This window comes from Fomitiporia mediterranea, assembly GCF_000271605.1.
Source record: "Fomitiporia mediterranea MF3/22 unplaced genomic scaffold FOMMEscaffold_8, whole genome shotgun sequence".
Classification (NCBI taxonomy): Eukaryota; Fungi; Basidiomycota; class Agaricomycetes; order Hymenochaetales; family Hymenochaetaceae; genus Fomitiporia; species Fomitiporia mediterranea.
In genome coordinates this window covers 2,607,187-2,621,704 of record NW_006760393.1, presented here as the reverse complement: position 1 = coordinate 2,621,704, position 14,518 = coordinate 2,607,187, and the positions used below count along the sequence as shown (strand labels likewise).

The 14,518-nt window shown below is 38.2% G+C and overlaps 1 protein-coding gene across 1 annotated transcript; it reads left to right on the top strand.

Moving 5' to 3' along the window:
* Window positions 1–13,277: 13,277 nt before the first annotated feature.
* Window positions 13,278–14,506, top strand: FOMMEDRAFT_142142 (uncharacterized protein). Its single transcript, XM_007268765.1, has 5 exons — window positions 13,278–13,511; window positions 13,576–13,700; window positions 13,765–14,049; window positions 14,106–14,176; window positions 14,238–14,506. Exons 1-5 carry the CDS (start codon window positions 13,369–13,371, stop codon window positions 14,388–14,390), a joined length of 777 nt encoding a protein of 258 aa, XP_007268827.1. The 5' UTR covers window positions 13,278–13,368; the 3' UTR covers window positions 14,391–14,506.
* Window positions 14,507–14,518: the final 12 nt, after the last annotated feature.

The following is a 14,518-nucleotide window of genomic DNA, read 5'->3' as shown; positions in this document are numbered from 1 at the left end:
TTCATTACTAGTACAGAGGAATAACAAAAAATTCAAAAGAAAATTTCTAATTTTGTTTTGAAATTATGTTTTTGTCAGCAACAGTGTAGAAGGAACCCAAAGGCTCAGTAAGGGGACCCAGGCTACAACTATCCTACACAACAGAAATACAGAACACAAGCACCAGAATGTAGTCAGAACTTGTAGAACAGGCAGAGAGAGAGAGTGAGACAAGAGTAGAGTATATAGAGTGAGCCTAAGAGTACAGGACTACTTAGAGTAGACAAGATCAAGACTACTAAACTAGTCTGATCTTGTACACCTATATATACTAAACTACACAAGAGTACTCAGGGAGTATGAGCTACTTAAGAATGATAAGCTATGAAGAATGAAAGAAAGGAATGTCAAAGATAAAGGTACAAAGAATGAAGGGATAGACAAAGAGTAAGAGACTATAGAATGAACAAAGAATAAAGGGGTGGTCAAAGGAATGGAATGATGAAGTAAGGAAGGGTAGTAGTAAGAGTTAGTATGTATATAGTCTATAAACAGTACTCCTGAGGGACAGAAGTCCTGAGTTCTAGTACAGAAGAGTGTAGAACCCTCAGAACTGAAGGTACAAGAGTAGAGAACTGTAACATCACCCTCCCTCTAAAACCAATTGTTCTAATTGGTGAACATTGAGCTTAGTCAGCAGCTCAGGTATAGGTCAGAATGGTAGGGTTTGGAAATCTGTAAGGCAGAGTTGATACAGAGCACCTGGATGAAGTCAATAGAAGTCTCAGATTGTTTTAACAGTATGAGTAAGATTCTCAGCAGGTTCCTAAGTGTGTTCTTCAACTAGGTATCCTTTCTAGTAGATAAGGAACTTGAGCTTTCTACACACCAGCTTAGTATCTACTACATACTCTACTTTGTATTCTAGTTCAGAACTGATGAGTTCTAGTAAAGGTAGTGAGGGTCTTTATTATAAAGGAAAACTTGGATTGTAGTACTAAGACAGTAGAACCTTGTTGAACACTAGGTGTATGTACTTCCATATTGCTAGAAGTTGGAGTTTGTAAGCAGAGGTGCTAACCTTCTTTTTAATAACAAAGGGTCTAAAGCACTTGTTGTCTAACTTCTTTATTAAACAATCTGTAGTCAGGTTAATAGCTTCTAGTATAACTTTGTTACTAGGCTAGTAATCCTTAGCTGTAGACCTCTTCTAATCATAGTTCTGCTTTATAACCTATACTACCTTTTCTAAAAGAGCTTGTGTGTCCTCCCTGGTTCTATGTATCTATTCTATAAAGTCTGTTACAGATTCAGAACTACTGTTCTGGTTCAGAACTGTTCCCTAGTACAAATGTCTTTTATGATTGAGGAAGAACAGGGACTGTCCTGTTATAGAGTGTTGCTAGTTATTGTGTACAAATTCTGCTAGAGCTAGCTATTCAGACTAATCTGATTACTAATGATTAATGAACATTTAGAGGTAGAGCTTGATCTCCTAATTGACTCACTCAGTTTAACTGTCAGTCTGTAAGTAATAAGTAGTAGAAGGGTTCCCTTAAATTCTGAGAAGTACATACAAGTCCTACATGAATTTTGACTCAAATTGTGGTTTACAATCATGAATGAGCTTCTAAGAGAGTCTGTACAACTAGAAGATGTGATCCTAATAAATGTACACTATACCTTTAGAAGTAAGTTTCATTCAGGTTGGAACTGTATAGACTTACTTAGAGAATCAGTTAACAATTACACAGATAGTATTGTAACCCTAAGACTTGAGTAGCTCACTAATCAGGTCTACTAAGACTTCTTCCTAAGAGTAATCTAGAATTTGATACAGATGTAGAGGAGTCTAAACCCTTGTTCAGTAGGCCTTAGTCTGTTAGTATGTATTACAACCAGTTACATACTTTAGGATTTCTCTCTACATTCTAGACTACTAGTAGTTCTAAGTAATGAGTTCCTACATTTTGTGTCAGCCTAAATGTTCTACAGTCAGATTGTTGTAATAAGCTTAGACAATGTCCTCCTACAGCTTCTAATCCTTTAAAACATACAGTTGGCCTTTCTAGTAAACCTGTCTATCCTTATCCTCCTCCTAATCCCTAGCCTACTTCTCTAACTACTTTACTACAACCTAGTCCTGTGTGTGTCTCAGAGCTTACTGTATGTAGGTGACAAAGTCAACATCCTTGGATTTGAGTTGAATCTCTCAGATTGTCTTAGACACAAAACAGGAATTGTCTAGGAGAACAAGATTTTTGTTATCATTCTCCCCCCTTTTATAACCTACTCATTTTAAGAGTAAATCAGCTTTTGTTATTTGTGTTCTAGGTTTGTGAGTCAGTACAAAGTTGTAGTCCTACAGTTCTAACATTCAGTAGGCTTAGTAGTAGTTAAGCTTCTAAGGTGTCTAGAAGTACTAGAGATTAAGGTGATTACTCTAAATCTTAAACTTCTGTACAGTACTAAGAAGATATTAACACTACTCCTTTAAGGAACAGACAATTACAAAGAGTTCCTTGTTATAAATAGAGTAGTTCTGTTCTGTTACAGAGAGGGATTCTAATTAGAACACTATCAGACACTACTTTCTATTAATGAACTAAGACAGTACTACTCTATTTGTAAAGTTAGAAGAGTTGGCTTTGACTTAGAACTTGTCTACAACTGTTAGAACTACTAATACAGGCTTACTAGTAATGGCCTACTTAAGGGACTCAAATACAGACTACTACTGATCATCCTATTACTAAAGAGTATCTTTGCTAGTAAGATTGTAAAGGGGCCAGACAATGGTACTAAAGTCTTAAATAAAGTGTTAGTAGTAGTTTACAAACCTAAGGAATACTTAGACCTGTTTCAGGTTCTGAGGTTGTAGCCAGTTCTGAACTGTAGTTACCTTTGCTGGATCTATACAGACCTCTTCTCTACTAATCACAAAGCTTAGATAATCTACTGACTCCTGTACAAAAGAGTACTTTACTTCTTAGAGAAACAGTTTATTATCTTAGAGCTGTTGTAGAACTGTTTGAATCAGTCAGTAATAGTGCTCAACTGTCTAAGTAAAGATTAGAATGTTGTCTAGATACACACTAACATACTCTAAGTTAATCAGATCTGTAAGAATGTGATTTATGAATGACTAGAATGTTGTGAGCAAGTTAGTTAGTCTGAAGAATATTATAGTCAGTTTGTACAATCCACAATTAGTTTAGAACACAGTCTTCCACTCATCTCTGTCATCAGACTGGTCCTGTAGTCTTGATCTTGTCTACTCTAGATAGTCCTGTACTCTTAGGCTTACTCTATATACTCTACCCTTGTCCTACTCTCTCTCTCCACCTGTTCTACCTGTTCTGACTATGTTCCAGTGCTTACATTCTGTATTTCTGTTGTGTAGGATAGTTGTAGCCTGGGTCCCCTTACTGAGCCTTCAGGTCCCCTCTACACTGTTACTGACACCTACTCCCTCTAATTCAGGAGCTCATTAATAAGACACATACATCTAGAGTTTTTACTAAGTTAGACATTTGATAGGGATACAATAATATTTAGATCTAACTTGTACACCTATATATACTAAACTACACAAGAGTACTCAGGGAGTATAAGTCACTAAGAATGATAAGCCACAAAGAATGAAAGAAAGGAATGTCAAAGATAAAGGTACAAAGAATGAAGGGATAGACAAAGGGTAAGAGACTATAGAATGAACAGAGAATGAAGGAGTGGTCAAAGGAATGGAATAATGAAGTAAGGAAGGGTAGTAGTAAGAGTCAACACACATATAGTCTATAGACAGTGCCTCTAAGGGACAGAAGTCCTGAGTTCTAGTACAGAAGGGTGTAGAACCCTCAGAACTGAAGGTAAGAGAGTAGAGAATTGTAACATTACCCCCCCTCTAAAACCAATTGTCCTGATTGGTAAACATTGGGCTTAGTTAGTAGCTTAGGCATAGGTTGGAACAGTAGGGTTTAGAAATCTGTGAGGTAGAGTTGACACAGAGCACCCAGATGAAGTTGATAGAAGTCTTAGATTGCCTTAACAGTATGGGTGAGATTCTCAGCAGGTTCCTAAGTGTGTTCTTTAACTGAGTATCCCTTCTAGTGAATAAGGAACTTGAGTTTTCTACACACTAGCTTAGTATCCACTACATACTCTACTTTGTATTCTGGTTCAGAACTGATGAGTTCTAGTAGAGACAGTAGGGGTCTTTGTTACAAAGGAAAACCTGGATCATAGTATTGAGACAGTAGAACCTTGTTAAACACTAGGTGTATGTACTTCCATATTGCTAGAAGTTAGAGTTTGTAGGCAGAGGCACTAACCTTCTTTTCAATAATGAAGGGTTTGAAGCACTTGTTGTCCAACTTCTTCATTAGGTGATCCATAGTCAGGTTAGTAGCTTCCAGCATAACTTTGTCACTAGGCTAGTAATCCTTGACTGTGAACCTCTTCCAATCATAGTTCTGCTTCATAACCTGTACTACCTTTTCTAAAAGAGCTTGTGTGTCCTCCCTGGTTCTGTGTATCTGTTCTACAAAGTCTGTTACAGATTCAGAACTACTGTTCCAGTTCAGAACTGTCCCCTAGTACAGATGTCTCTCATGATTGAGGAAGAACAGGGACTGTCCTGTTATAGAGTGTTGCTAGTTATTGTGTATGAATTCTGTCAGAGCTAGCCATTCAGACCAATCCAATTACTAATGATTAATGAACATCTGAAGGTAGAGCTCAATCTCCTGATTGACTCACTCAGTTTGACTGTCAGTCTGTAAGTAATAGGTAGTAGAAGGGTTCCCTTGAATTCTAAGAAGCACATACAAGTCCTACATGAATTTCGACTCAAATTACAGTCTGTAATCATGAATGAGCTTCTAAGGGAGTCTGTACAACCAGAAGATGTGATCCTAATAAATGCATACTATACCTTTAGAAGTGAGTTCTGTTTGGGTCAGAACTGTATAGACTTGCTTAGAGAATCAGTCAACAATCATACAGATAGTATTGTAACCCTAAGACTTAGGTAGCTTACTGATCAGGTCCACCAAGACTTCTTCCCAAGAGTGATCCAGAATCTAATACAAATGTAGGGGAGCCCAAACTCTTGTCTGGTAGGCCTTAGTCTGTTGGCACATATTGTAACCAGTCACATACTTTAGGATTTCCCTCTGTATTCTGGGCTACTAGTAGTTCTGAGTAATGAGTTCCTACATTTTGTGTCAGCCTGAATGTCCTACAGTCAGATTGTTGTAATGAGCTCAAACAATGTCCTCCCACAGTTTCCAATCCTTCAGAATGTACAGTTGGCCTTTCTAGTAAACCTGTCCATCCTCATCCTCCTCCCAATCTTTAGCCTACTTCTCTAGTTGCTTCACTACAACCTAGTCCTGTGTGTGTCTTAGAGCTTACTGTATACAGGTGACAAAGTCAACATTCTTGGATTTGAGTTGGATCTCTCAGATTGTCTCAGACACAAAATAGGAATTGTCTAGGAGAATAAGATTTTTGTTATCATTCTCCCCCCTTTTATAACCTACTCATCTTGAGAGTAAATCAGCTTTTGTCATTTGTATTCTGGGTTTGTAGGTCAGTACAAAGTCAAAGTTCTATAGTTCTAACATCTAGCAGGCTTAACAGTAGTTAAGCTTCTAGGGAGCCTGGAAGTACTAGAGATTAAGGTGATCACTCCAAATCTTAAACTTCTATACAGTACTAAAGAGATATTGACACTACTCTTCTAGGGAACAGACAATTGTAAGAAGTTCCTTATTATAGATAGGGTAGTTCTGTTCTGTTACAGAGAGGGATTCCAATTGGAACACTATCAGACACTACTTTCTGTCAATGAACTGGGACAGTACTACTCTATTCACAAAGTTAGAAGAATTGGCTTTAACTCAGAACTTGTCTACAACTGTTGGAACTGTTAATACAGGCTTACTAGTGATGGCCTGCTTGAGGGACTCAAATGCAGACTGCTACTGATCATCCTATTACTAAGGAACATCCTTACTAGTGAGATCATGAAGGGGCCAGGCAATAGTACTGAAGCCTCAAATGAAGTGTTAGTAGTAGTTCACAAACCTAAGGAATGCTTAGACCTGTTTCAGGTTCTAAGGTTGTAGCCAGTTCCAAACTGTAGTCACCTTTGCTGGATCTATACAGACCTTACCTCCACCAATTACAAAGCCCAGATAATCTATTGACTCCTGTACAAAAGAGTACTTGCTTCTCAGAGGAACAGTTTATTATCTTAGAGCCATTATAGAACTGCTCAGATCAGTTAGTAATAGTGCTCAACTGTCTGGGTAAAGATCAGAATGTTGTCCAGATACACACTAATGTGCTCTGAGTCAATCAGATCTGTAAGGATGTGATTCATGAATGACTGGAACATTACAAGCAAGTTAGTTAGTCTGAAGAACATTACAGTTGGTTCATACAATCTGTGATTGGTTCAGAACACAGCCTTCCACTCATCTCTGTCTTGGATCTGAATATTATTGTATTCCCATCAAATGTCCAACTTAGTGAAAACCCTAGATGTATGTGTCTTATTAATGAGCTCCTGAATCAGGGGGAGTAGGTACTTGTTTTTGACAGTACCCTTATTGAGACAACAATAATCCTAGACTAGGTAGAGCTTCCCATCTTTCTTTTTGACAAAGAAGAAAGGGGAGGCCATAGGGGACTTTGAGGGTTGGATCTAGCTGTTCCAAAGATTTTCCTGAAGGAACTTGTTGAGTACCTCCTACTTGTCTCTGTTGAGTAGGTAGACCTTACAATCCTTAGGTTGGAAACCCTTAGTCAATTCAATTGTATAGTCCTAGAGACAGTGTTTAGGAAGCTGGTTGAATTCCTCTTCACTAAAGACTTTAGGGAACTCTTGGACAAAATCCAGCAGGCTAGGTCTGTGTGCATTCTAGAGTAGAGTTGTTCTAAGAGGGTTCTAGACTGGTTCTGTCTCAGACATCCTTTAGATCAACTCTATTCTGTGTTGACTAGAATATGTATCCACATATTTATCCCAGTCAAAGAAGAACAACCAGTCACCTTCATCAGAACTATTAGTAACATTAGAAGCATTTACATCTACTCAGAACAGTAGTGTAAGGTAGCTGTAAGACTTGGGACACTGATCAAACACAAGTGTCTACTCTAACTAGTCAATAGTAGGGTTGTAAGCCTTGAGCCATTCAAATCCAATGAAGACATCTGTCTTTCTAAGGTTAGTGACTCTAAACTCAATACTTTCCTCATAATCCTGAATGGTCATCTGTAGTTGGACAAACTCAGTAATCTAACCATTCTGGTTCAGGGTTCTGTCTACATTGTATACTAGGATCAGAAGTAGAACACATCAAGTAGGGAGGTAGTGTTCCTGTATGAAGGCCTTATTGATACACAAACCAGTACATCTACTGTCTATCAGAGCTGTTGTTCAGATCTGGCAGGATCCTGAGAAGGGAGCCAAGAGGACAGGGACCTGTAGCTAGTGTCTGAAACATCCTTAGATGAACTGCTACTTGTTCTGAAGGGAATGTACAGCTTGTACAGCCTTGTTGTCTGAGAGGGTAAGTATATGTACTAACATTTCCTCATTAACCTCTCTCTTTCAACAAGGACAGACTCATGTCCTCAGCTGTGAACTTAGCTGAGACTATCCCTACTTGATACTACAGACAAACTACTGAGTAGTGAACAGGGCTAGGTAATGTTCTGAACATTCTAAGATTTTAGAACACAGAAGTAGCAGGTCAGATTGTACAGATTTAGACTCAGATGAAGTACAAAGAGAAGAATCAAAAGAATCAGAAGAAATAGGAGAACTATCTACTTTTGTTTTCAACTTTTTTCTTTCTAATAAATAATTTTGTTGATTTATTTTTTCTACTTTTTCTACTTTTTCTACTTTTCTTACTTTATTTACTTCTAATCCTACAGTGTCCATTAAACCAAAAGTAGCTATTAAAAAATCCAAGTCATAGCTCTTCAGTACTACATTCACTGTTAGGCCTCTACAAAATCCTAGGGTATGTAGTCAGGGTCTAAGAGTTCTGAGGTGACTTCTGGATTTGCAGAAAAGGCTTCTCACCACAAATCCTACTTGTCACTCATTATCACTCTAATGACCTGACAGATATACTGTTGCTTCTGTAGACAGTCCTTAATTTAGTGCCCTGACTTTCTGCAGGTAAAGCATGCTCCTCACTTTCAGGCTTCTCTAATGTCTATCAGAACAGATTGATTACAAATTACAGGCAGATTGATCTGAGGGCTCAGAACTGTTAGAGCCAGACACATGTGTAAGCATTCTACACAGACTTAATACATTCAAGCTACAGCTTGGTCAAAGGAGATAGTGTGTGTCTTCCACTTAGTGTAGGTAACTAGTTCTAGTATCATTCTGAGAATCTTATTGACTAGTTCTGAGTGAAGAGCTTTTTCAAGCATTCTAATGAGGACATTATTGAACTCAAGTATGAATCCTGCCTTCTAGGCCAGGATATTGAACTTCTGAAAGAAGGCATTAGCAGAATGTTTGCCCTGTCACAGAGACACAAGCTTGTTCTGCACATTGTGCTTCTCATTCAGATTGATGAAGGAAGTATAGAGCTGCCCTATGAATTCCAAGTACAACTTATTGTTCTAAAGTCAGATCAGGCTTCTGATCTAATGACCTTTGATCCAGTTCTGAGCCTAGGTGGCCACATTGCCTTCCTTTATGAAGGAGAGGACAAATAGGACACAATCAAGATCTAAGGATAGATCAGTTGAAGCAGCAGTCATGTATAGTTCAACTTGACACTAGAAGTCCTTAAAGTACTACTTATTAAAGTCTGAAGGGTAGGCTACATACACTTTCTTTCTAGAACAGGTTGCAACTTCTAGAACAATCAGAACAGGTTCTGAAGGGGCTGGGGGCACATGGTTGGCAAAGGCCTCTTGGATGGAGGTCTACACATATTAAGCTAGTTCTGCTCATAACTACTGATCTAGCAGGACAGTAGGGGTAGTAGTTAGTGTAGTAGAGTCTATGTCTACACTATAAAGGGATCAGCACTAAACTAAAAGGGGTAATGAATAGAAGAAGGGTGGCAAAAGTTTAAAAGGGTTTAGAAAGTTTAAAATTTAAGAATGCACGTTCACGACGTGGATGGAGGATAAGAGAAGGAGACGCGGACCTAAAAGGTTAGAGACTGTGCTGAACGGAGCACGTTACCTGCACTACGACGCGCCACACACATGGGGCATTTCACAATTCCTTACCTTAAAAAATAACTTACATAATGATAAACATTATTTGAAATTTATTTTCCCATTTTTGACCAGCAAAAATTATAAACAAAATTTAAAACTTTCTTTATACAAAAACTAGAAATTATTGTTAACATTTCTTCATTTGTGAAATCTTAAAATAAATAGAGATAATAATCTAAAACTGTTACAGTTCTCCACTCTTGTACCTTCAGTTCCAAGGGTTCCACACCCTTCTGTACTGGAACTCAGGACTTCTGTCCCTCAGAGGTACTGTCTATGGACTATATGTGTACTGACTCTTACTACTACCCTTCCTTACTTTATCATTCTATTCCTTTGACCACCCCTTCATTCTTTGTTCATTCTATAGTCTCTTACCCTTTGTCTATCCCTTCATTCTTTGTACCTTTATCTTTGACATTCCTTTCTTTCATTCTTTATAGCTTATCATTCTTAAGTGGCTCATACTCCCTGAGTGCTCTTGTGTAGTTTAGTATATATAAGCATACAAGATCAGACTAGTCTAGTAGTCTTAATCTTGTCTACTCTAGGTAGTCCTGTACTCTTAGACTCACTCTATATACTCTACTCTTGTCTTACTCTCTCTCTCTGCCTGTTCTACAAGTTCTGACTATGTTCTAGTGCTTACATTCTGTATTTCTGTTGTGTAGGATAGTTGTAGCCTGAGTCCCCTTACTAAGCCTTTAGGTTCCTTCTACACTGTTACTAACATCAGATTAAGACTACCTATTACTACTCTACAACTCTCCTACATTTCAAGCATTAGTACTTACTATTGTGTTAATCTCTTTTCTTTGTCCTGACCCTTTTACATTTTTAAATTTTAAACTTTCTAAACTCTTTTAAACTTTTGTCACCCTTCTTCTATTCATTACCCCTTTTAGTTTAGTGCTAATTCCTTTGTAGTGTAAACATGAACCCTCCTACACTAACTGCCACCCCTACTGTCCTACTAGATTAGTAGTTACAAGTAGAACTAGCTTAATATGTGTAGACCTTTATTTAAGAGGCTTTTACCAACTATGTACCTCTAACCCCTTTAGAACCTGTTCCAATTGTTCTAGAAGTTACAACCTGTTTTAGAAAGAAAGTACATGTAGCCTACCCTTCAGACTTTAATGAGTAGCACTTTAAGGACTTCTAGTACTAAGTTGAACTATACATAGCTGCTACTTTGACCAATCTATCCTCAGATCTTAATTACATTCTATTTGTCCTCTCCTTTATGAAGGAAGGTAATACAGCCACCTAGGCCTAGAACTAGATTGAAGACTATTAGATTAGAAGTCTGATCTGACTTCAGAATAATGAGTTGTATTTAGAATTTATAGGACAGCTCTGTACTTCCTTTATCAATCTGAATAAGAAGTACAATGTGTAGAACAAGCTTGTGTCTCTGTAACAGGGTAAACATTCTACTAATACCTTCTTTCAGGAGTTTGATATTCTAGCCTAGAAGGTAGGATTCATACTTGAGTTTAATAATGTCCTTATTAGAATGCTTGAAAAAGCTCTTCACCCAGAACTGGTTAATAAGATCCTTAGAATAATACTAGAACTGGTCACTTACACTAAGTAGAAGATACACACCATTTCCTTCAACTAAGCTGTGACTCAGATGTGTCAAGTCTATATAAAATACTTGTACATGTATCCAGCTCTGACAGTTCTGAGCTCTTAGATTGATCCACCTATAATTCATAATCAATCTATTCTGATAGACATTAGAGAAGCCTAAAAGTAAAGAGTATACTTTACTTATAGAAAGTCAGGGCACTAAATTAAGGACTGTCTGTAGAAGTAACAGTACATCTGTTAGGTCATTAGAGTAATAACAAGTGACAAACAGGATTTGTAGTGAGAAGCCTTTTCTACAAATCCAAAAGTCACCTTAGAACTTCTAGACTCTAACTATATACTCTAGAATTTTGTAAAGGCCTAACAGTAAATATAGTACTGAAGAGTTATAACTTGGATTTTTTAATGGCTACTTTTGATTTAATAGACACTATAGGATTAGAAGTAAATAAAGTAGAAAAAGCAGAAAAAGTAGAAAAAATAAATTAACAAAATTATTTATTAGAAAGAAAAAAGTCAAAAACAAAAGTAGATAGTTCTCCTATTTCTCCTAATTCTTTTGATTCTTCTCTTTGTACTTCATCTGAGTCTAAATCTACACAATCCAACCTACTACTTCTACATTCTAAAATCTTAGAACATTCAGAATGCTACCTAGCCCTGTTTACTACTTAGTAGTTTGTTTATAGTATTAAGTAGGGATAGTCTCAGCTGAGTTTACAACTGAGAACATAAGTCCATCCTTGTTGAAAGAGAGAGGTTAATAAGGAAATGTTAGTGTATATACTTACTCTCTTAGATAATAAGACTGTACAAGCTGTACATTCCCTTCAGAACAAGTAGTAGTTTATCTAAGGACATTCTGAGTACTAGCTCTAAGTCCCTGTCCTCTTAGCTCCCTTCTTAGAATCCCTCCAGATCTAAACAATAGTTCTAGTAAACAGTAAATACACTAGTTTGTACATTAATAAGGCCTTTGTGTAGGAACACTACCTCCCTACTTAATGTGTTCTACTTCTAATCCTAGTATACAATGTAGACAGAACTCTAAACTGGAATGGTCAGATTACTAAGTTTGTCTAACTACAGATGACTATTTAGGATCATAAGGAAAGTATTGAGTTTAGAGTCACTAACCTTAGAAAGACAGATGTCTTCATTAGATTCAAATAACTTAAGGCTTACAACCCTACTATTAACTAGTTAGAGTAAACACTTGTGTTCAATCAGTGTTCTGAGTCTTACAACTACCTTGTACTACTGTTCTGAGTAAATGTGAATGCTTCTAATATTACTAACAGTTCTAATAAAGGTGACTAGTTGTTCTTCTTTAACTAGGATAAATATGTAGATACATATTCTAGTCAAGGTAGAACAGAGTCAATCTGAAGAATGTCTGAAATAGAACCAGTCTGAAACCCTCTCAGAATAACTCTACTCTAGAATGTATATAGACCTAGCCTGCCAGATTTTGTCTGAGAGTTCCCTAAAGTCTTTAGTAAAGAGGAATTTGACTAGCTTCCTAAACACTGTCTCTAAAACTATACAATTAAATTGACTAAGGGTTTCTAACCTAAGAATTGTAAGGTCTACCTATTTAACAGAGACAAGTAGGAGGCACTTGATGAGTTTCTTTAGGAAAATCTTTAGAACAACTGGATCCAACCCTTAAAGTCCTCTATAGTCTCCCCTTTCTTCTTTGTTAAAAAGAAAGATGAGAAGCTCTACCTAGTCTAGAATTATTATTGTCTTAATAAGGGTACTGTCAAAAACAAGTACCTACTGTTACAATTCTCTACTCTCTTACCTTCAGTTCTGAGGGTTCTACACCCTTCTGTACTAGAACTCAGGACTTCTGTCCCTCAGAGGTACTGTCTATAGACTATATGTGTGCTGACTCTTACTACTACCCTTCCTTACTTCATCATTCCATTCCTTTGACTACTCCTTCATTCTCTGTTCATTCTATAGTCTCTTACCCTTTGTCCATCCCTTCATTCTTTGTACCTTTATCTTTGACATTCCTTTCTTTTATTCTTTGTGGCTTATTATTCTTAGTGGCTCATACTCCCTGAGTACTCTTGTGTAGTTTAGTATATATAGGTATACAAGATCAGACTAGTCCTATAGTCTTGATCTTGTCTACTCTAGGTAGTCCTGTACTCTTAGGCTCACTCTATATACTCTACCCTTGTCCTACTCTCTCTCTCCACCTGTTCTGCCTGTTCTGACTATGTTCTAGTGCTTACATTCTGTATTTCTGTTGTGTAGGATAGTTGTAGCCTGGGTCCTCTTGCTGAGCCTTCAGGTCCCCTCTACACTGTTACTAACATCAGATTAAGACTACCCATTACTACTCTACAACTCTCCTACATTTCAGGCATTAGTACTTACTATTGTGTTGATCTCTTTCCTTTGTCCTAACCCTTTTATCTTTTTCCTCTACTTATCATTATCAGTCCCAAGCCAGATTCATCTCCAATAGTAAATAGTATCTAGTACACGTATTCTCGTCTCTTGGCCATGGCTACCGTAGAAGAAATAACCGATGAAAATGCCACGCGCGCACCACTGCATCGGGCTTTATCCAATGCAAGGCCGAAAGGTATCCTGAAGAATACGCCTGCAGCGACACCTGGCCCTCCCACTCCAGCAGCTGGACAACAGTATGTATCGATCATGTTATATCGGCGACATCCATGTATCACTCATGTCTCCGAATGCATACAGCCTGCAGTGGGATGAGCAGAACATCGCGGAGACAGAGATTCAGAAGGATAGTTTGATGAAGATCACAGAACCCAAGACTCCTTTTGTCCGATCTTACACTGTCGAAGATGATGAGATCGAAGGAGGTTCGCGTTGTTCGCTCCCGATCAAGCGCGTAGAGCATGTCTTACTTAGAAGCACTGCTTTCAGATATACCCAACTTCGACCTTGACGGTCGAGCCGGATCCTCCTCAGGTGCATCGCCAATCGATGCCAAACACTCCTCTCGTGGCACTACACCAGATGCTAGCGAACACGGTTCCCGTCGGACGTCGTTCTCGAGCTCTGGAAGGCCATCGATCTCCGGCAGACCCGGAAGTGGAGCTTCTAGTCGAAGCACTAGCTTCAGCCTTCCAAGTGAGACGATCAGGAAGGAGCTACGGGGAGAACCCGATGAAAGAGGGGAGATAGAGGAAGAGGAAATGGATGAAGAAGGTGCGTCATCTGTGGCGATTGAAGAAAGATTGACTGTAATCGGTGTGCTACTGTAGCATTAATGAAGCATAAGGCATTCTTACAAGCACGAGAAAGGCATTATTCTAATGAGGCTGAAGCGATGAAGGTTAGTTTCACCACATTGCCCTTATGATTGTCTATTGTTAATATTTCCTCTAAATGAACAGAGAGCTCAAGCGCTACTAGCAGCTGAGGACGACGATGCCAACGGCGATGACAAGGATGCATCCATGGAAGGCGAAGAGGAGGAGGAAGGCGAAGCCAGAGAAGTCAGAGAAGTCAGAGAAAGAAACGGTCCTCGAACGAATGGCATTGTATAACTGTTTGTTGGATATGGATAGTTGCACCGTAAGGATATTTGAAGACAATTATATGCTCGAAGTTTGTCCTGTTTTTGTATGCAATTCTTTTCAACACGTAAATAGCTTGTGATTCCCGTTCCGTTGGT

What these genes read in the sequence shown, in the direction of transcription:
- FOMMEDRAFT_142142 (XM_007268765.1), top strand. Translation starts at nt 13,369, where the DNA reads ATGGCTACCGTAGAAGAAATAACCGATGAAAATGCCACGCGCGCACCA. An exon ending in ACTCCAGCAGCTGGACAACA is followed by an intron (nt 13,512 to 13,575) that starts GTATGTATCGAT and finishes GAATGCATACAG; the next exon opens with CCTGCAGTGGGATGAGCAGA. An exon ending in AGATGATGAGATCGAAGGAG is followed by an intron (nt 13,701 to 13,764) that starts GTTCGCGTTGTT and finishes CACTGCTTTCAG; the next exon opens with ATATACCCAACTTCGACCTT.